At 61.5% G+C, this 5762-nt stretch overlaps 1 protein-coding gene across 1 annotated transcript; it reads left to right on the forward strand.

The window, feature by feature from the left end:
- Positions 1-799: 799 nt before the first annotated feature.
- Positions 800-4219, forward strand: EVX1 (even-skipped homeobox 1). Its single transcript, XM_039229854.1, has 3 exons — positions 800-1226; positions 2815-3062; positions 3680-4219. The coding sequence occupies exons 1-3, from the start codon at positions 800-802 to the stop codon at positions 4217-4219; spliced, it is 1215 nt and encodes a 404-aa protein (XP_039085785.1).
- The last annotated feature ends 1543 nt before the right edge of the window (positions 4220-5762 follow it).

The following is a 5762-nucleotide window of genomic DNA, read 5'->3' on the forward strand; positions in this document are numbered from 1 at the left end:
GCTTGTGAAAAGACTTCCGAGCCCCTAGGAGGTTAGCCCGCCAGGACAGGCAGTTGCAATGACGAGGGAAGCCAGGCTTGTGAGTCGGCCTTCACACTTTTAAAATGCAGTTATGGATTCTCTCATCAGTGTCAGAGCAAGGCACCAAGTTAAGAAAACAAAAACCAAAGCAACAATAAAAAAAATCAAACACAACAACACACAAAAAACAGAAGCTGATTCAATTACCGAGTCCCGCAGCTCCTGCGGAACTCGAGGCGCGCCTTAAGCTCTCTTTTTCTTTCTGCGGAATTCCATTTGCATCCCCTCTGCTTGGGTGTCTCCCTCTCTCAGTGTGTGTGTCTCTCTGTCTGTTTTCACACTCTCCTCCCCATTCGAGCGAGGCCCACACCTGGCGCATCACTGCCGAGCCATTAGCTGCGGGTCTCCTTTCATCTTCGCTGTGGCAGACGTTTCTATTTATCCACTTGCGCTCGCCGAGTGGCGTCACCAGCGGTACTGTAATGACGATTGCAGCAGGAGGATGACAGCTTAGAAAGAAGAGGGCAATGGGGCTTCCTCCCAGAGGCGGTGCGGCACAGAGGAGCGCTCGCATCACAAGGTGACCCCAGCTCCCCACCGCCACCACCGCCGTCACCGTCGACATCGCGCTCCGGCCGCTCGGCGCCCGCCCAGTCGCCTGGCCTCTCTTTCTCCCTCCCGAAGCCAAGATCTGTCGGACCGCTGGGGAACCCCGGGAGCCGGGGGCCTAGGAGCTCACTTGGGGCTTACCCCCTCCCCCTCTCCGGCGAGCCCCAGGATGGAGAGCCGAAAGGACATGGTTATGTTTCTGGATGCGGGTCAGCTTGGTACTCTGGTTGGCAAGAGAGTCTCCAATTTGTCCGAAGCCGTGGGCAGCCCGCTGCCTGAGCCGCCCGAGAAGATGGTGCCCCGTGGTTGCCTGAGCCCGCGGGCCGGCCCTCCGGCCGCCCGGGAGCGCGGCGGGGGAGGCCTGGAGGAGGAGCCGGTCGACGGGCTAGCGGGCAGCGCTGCCGGGCCGGGCGCCGAGCCGCGGGCAGCCGGGGCTGCGGTGCTTGGCCCCGGACCTCCGGCCCCCTCCGCCGACAGCCTCTCGGGCCAGGGCCAACCTAGCAGCTCGGACACCGAGTCGGATTTCTATGAAGAAATCGAGGTGAGCTGCACCCCGGACTGCGCCACGGCCAACGCCGAGTACCAGCACAGCAAAGGTAGCCATCGCGCCCCCTTCTCTTCCCGGGCCTCCCACCGCGCCCACCTTCCACTTCAGCTCCAGAGGGGAGGAAGACACTCCTTTCCCCCCAGGGCAGGGTGGCTGGGGGGACCCACCTGAGCAACTCTCCCCTGATATCTGCGCCCTGGCAGGGGTCTCCTTCTGTGCTCTGGCATTGGAGGGACTGAGGGTGACAGCTGTGCTTTTGGGGAGGAGAGAGACGCAAGCCCTGGGCTTGAGGGGGGTTCAAAGTGCACCCCCAACCTCCCAGAGTTTTGTGGCACTGCTTCAACTGCTCCGGGAAGACACCTTTCCCCGGCGTGGGCAAGATCAAACGCGCGGGTCTGGGCAGTTTGTGGCTGGCGGGGTGTAAGGCGCATCCAGGCACGGAAGCCCAGAGTCCATAAAGGACCGTAAAACTGCGGCCGACTCGGGCTGCCTGGGTGCCGCGGCCCTCCGACCAGTTTGCACGTCGGTCAGAGGTCCAAATTACCTTGTCACTTCCGGGGCTCGGTGGCGCCAGGTCGGAAATGGTCCCAATGATCTAATTGCCTTTGGTCTCCGGTTGCATTTGAAAAGGCAGAGCTCTGGCCCTCCCCCATTCCCCTTCCCTTCCTAGTCCCACTTCTCCACCCAAAGGAAAAGGAGCCGCAGGGGGCAGGAGCCCCACCCATCCTTGGGTTAGACCCAAAAGGAGGGGTGCTGTCGTGCTACTTTAACTGGAGAACCTCTCTCTGACCAGGGGCTAGTTTGTGGGGGAGGTGGCCAAGAAGGGAGTCTCGCAGAGAGGGGTGGAAAGCTAGTAGGAGGGAGAGCCAGACACTCCTCCACAAAGCTGTGGGGGGAGGGGGGAGATGGGAAGACCATGGCATGGAAGAAAATCACTCCCTGGCCTTGGCAGCCAACACCTGGTGAATACCCACATCCATTCATTACCATCTTATCGATTCAACCCAGACTCCCTAACCATAGCGTGCCCTTAAAACAAGCCACAGGCCACTGAAGTCTACCAACGCGATAGGATATTCATGCACACACTCCTATGCCATCCCTCCAACACATGCATCCTAGTGTACATTCCCACACCTACACTGGCAGCCTGGTACACACAAAAGCAAGGAGACTCAGTTTGCACAAGGCATCCTTCAGTGTGCGAAGACTCCAGAGCTCACAACACTCTGGCGCAAAGGTGTACCTCAGCTTGCCTGTTAGCTATGCACATCCTTGTCCATTCCTGCCAATGGTGGGCACAAGGCTCAGAGGGTCTGCATCTAGTCTGTGTCCCAAGGCAAGTGGCCAGGGTGGCTGAGGCTTCTGTACCCAGCAGGCCTTAAGGCAGTGGTCTCCCAAATAGCAGCCCAGCCAGGCCTAAGGGCTACTTTGTGCTCGTCTGGGTGGTGAGCCCCTGTACCTCTCTTTCTGTGTTCTCAGAGCCCCCCATACCCCCAGCAGAGGCAGAAACTGAGGCCATGCCTCTTTCTACCCCGCTTCCATACATGCCCTGGGCCTAATGGCCCCACATCAGCAGTGTTTTGTGTGTCTGTTGTGTGTTCTGTGTGTGCATGTGCTCTGGGCTCCGAATGCAGGGCCCAGCTCTGAGGCACTGGCCAGCAGTCCCAACAGCGGCAGCGAGGCCCCCAAGAGCAACAGCAGCGGCAGCTCGCAGGGCACCCTGGCCTGCAGCGCCAGTGACCAGATGCGTCGATACCGCACCGCCTTCACCCGGGAGCAGATTGCCCGGCTGGAGAAGGAATTCTACAGGGAGAACTATGTATCCAGGCCGCGGAGATGCGAGCTGGCCGCCGCCCTAAACCTGCCGGAAACCACCATCAAGGTAGGAGCTCCCACAGGGCTGAGAAGGGGTGCGCCCACTCAGCAGGAAGTAAATGCCAACTGTCCACTCCCTAAATCCCGTGCCAAGAATCACGGCCTGGGGTCTCCCTGCCCACGTGGCAGCCAGGCTGGGGGTGTCCAGGCCTGGTGCCGGCGCCAGGTGTGTGCAGATCCACCTTCCCCACAGACCCTGGCTGGCTTGCCAGTGGACTCTCTGCCTTTTCTAGCCGAATAACCAGCGGGGATAGGGGGTGCCTTTGCCCCGAGGGAGAGCGGCTGGAAGGGGAGGTGGTTCTGGGGAAGCGCCCCTGCCGCCTCAGACCAGCAGAGCCCCGTAGTCCACCGGGCTACTTGCGCGTCCACACCGGTGCGGCCCTCCAGGGGGTCCGGGCCGCGTGGCGGAGGGAAGGAGGGACAGATCCTGAAGCCCCTCCCCGACCCTCTCCGCGAGGTACTCCAGCGCCAGGCGGCGGTGGTGGGATCTGCCCCCGGCCCCGAGGGGCTCCGCCGCGGCTCTTCCCAGCGCCACCGGCATCGTCCCCTGCAGCGGCGCAGGACTCCGGGGGCGCTGTGCGCCCGTCCAGGTGCAGCCGCCCAACCTGCCCCTCTGCTCCCCAGGTGTGGTTCCAGAACCGGCGCATGAAGGACAAGCGGCAGCGGCTGGCCATGACGTGGCCGCACCCGGCCGACCCCGCCTTCTACACGTACATGATGAGCCACGCGGCGGCCGCGGGCGGCCTGCCCTACCCCTTCCCGTCGCACCTGCCCCTGCCCTACTACTCGCCCGTGGGCCTGGGCGCCGCGTCCGCCGCGTCCGCCGCCGCCTCGCCCTTCAGCGGCCCGCTGCGCCCGCTCGACACCTTCCGCGTGCTGTCGCAGCCCTACCCGCGGCCCGAACTGCTGTGCGCCTTCCGCCACCCGCCGCTCTACCCCGGCCCGGCGCACGGACTGGGCGCGGCGGCCGGCGGCCCCTGCTCCTGCCTCGCCTGCCACAGCGGCCCCGCCAACGGGCTGGCGCCCCGCGCCGCCGCCGCTTCGGACTTCACCTGTGCCTCCACCTCCCGCTCGGACTCCTTCCTCACCTTCGCCCCCACCGTGCTCAGCAAGGCCTCCTCCGTCGCGCTGGACCAGAGAGAAGAGGTGCCCCTCACCAGATAAGGGGCTGCCCGCGGGCTGCCGGCTCCAGGACGCGCGTGGGCCCTCCCCCACCCGCCCCCTGCGGGGACGCAGCCAGCCCCCCTCCCTGCCCCCAGGGCACCGAGGGGAAAGAAGAGGGCCGCAAAGGACCAGAGGGACGCGGCCTCCAGGATCGGGCGATAGCTGGCGCGTTTGGGGATCGGGAGTGCGGATGGGGAGGCAGAGGGCCCCGAGACCTTCCTCTGGGTTGGGCCCTCTGCCGTTTCTGCACCGGACCCATTGCCCGGGGCAGGGGGTTGAGGCAATGGCTCCAAAGCCAAACAGATGTAGTAGCAACAGCCACCGATTTCCAGCCCCTCAGTCCCTCCTCACACCCTTGGCTCACCCAGGACTCCCCCACCCCCACCCCCACCCCCACAGGCCAAGCCCAAGCACTGGAAAGGAAATTGCTGTCTCTCTGAACAAAATGCTGTGTATGCAGAGAGCGTAGAGGTTCATCTTTGCCAGCTTTTCCAAGGCATGGCAAGGGGCTTGTGGATGGCAGTGCACCAGGCATCTAGGGGAGCTTGTGGGAGGAGTGACTTACTACAGGGAGATCCTGGCCCTCCCCGTGCAACCTGGGGGCTTTCTTGCCTTCCTGGAGCCCCAGTTACACATTTTCTGCTTCTGGCATCTACCAGCCCCTGATCTCTTTTTCTCTCTCCGAGAAAGAGAGATCTTTCTGCTATCTCTCAACTTGCGACTCCATGTCCACTCCTACTTGCGCCGCACCCCCACTTTTTGTTTAACGTTGGCAGAGACGGCGGCTGCCGGAGCCTCAGCGTCTCTTGGCGGCTTCTACCAGGTCTGTCCTCTCCCCGGGCCCCCGTGCACACCCTGATTAGCAAGTGATATGTGTGAGGAGGGTTTTTGAATGTTGAATGTATAATAAACGATCACCATGCGGTGGGCCACGGAGCCCGGAGTTGAGCTGTTAACAAGGCACCCAGGGAAGAGCTTAGGGAGCAGGGACCTTGTCTTCTTCCCTCCTAAGTATCTGCCAGCAAATTAGAGGCTATTTCAAGCCTTTGCCTGTTCACCTTCCCTTCACCAAGAGCCTTCTGGCTCTTCCCCTTGCAGTTGGCATTTTACATCCTTCTTCTTCTCCGTTTCCTCCCAAGCTGCCCCTGGGGCTTGGCTTTTAGATACTAGCGGGAGCCTTCCTCCCCTTCTGGGGACCCTGTCTCTCCCCTTCACCAGATTTTGTCTGGGGGCTGCTCCCAAACTCTCCCTCTCACACTCATTCCTGCAGCCAGTTTTTGAGGGACAGGAGAACGTGTACCTCTCAATAGCAAGCAAGCTTCCCTCCCTCCCCCGACTGGGAGGGAGTGATTCTTCCTGTAGGGAATGAATTCGGTTTGGTTTTCCTTCGAAGCCTAAAGAATTTGCTGTTACAATTTGTTAACCATACTGCAATAAAAGCTGGACATAATTCTCACTTTAACAATTTAATGTTTGGGGCAGCAGGCAGTGCATTGACTTTTTGAATTGCTAGTTCGGCCACCATAAGCTTGGGTAGAGAAGG

Source organism: Hyaena hyaena, unplaced genomic scaffold (genome assembly GCF_003009895.1).
Source record: "Hyaena hyaena isolate Hyena2069 unplaced genomic scaffold, ASM300989v1 scaffold_40, whole genome shotgun sequence".
Lineage (NCBI taxonomy): Eukaryota > Metazoa > Chordata > Mammalia > Carnivora > Hyaenidae > Hyaena > Hyaena hyaena.

What these genes read in the sequence shown, in the direction of transcription:
- EVX1 (XM_039229854.1), top strand. Translation starts at nt 800, where the DNA reads ATGGAGAGCCGAAAGGACATGGTTATGTTTCTGGATGCGGGTCAGCTT. An exon ending in CGAGTACCAGCACAGCAAAG is followed by an intron (nt 1,227 to 2,814) that starts GTAGCCATCGCG and finishes CTCCGAATGCAG; the next exon opens with GGCCCAGCTCTGAGGCACTG. An exon ending in TGCCGGAAACCACCATCAAG is followed by an intron (nt 3,063 to 3,679) that starts GTAGGAGCTCCC and finishes TCTGCTCCCCAG; the next exon opens with GTGTGGTTCCAGAACCGGCG.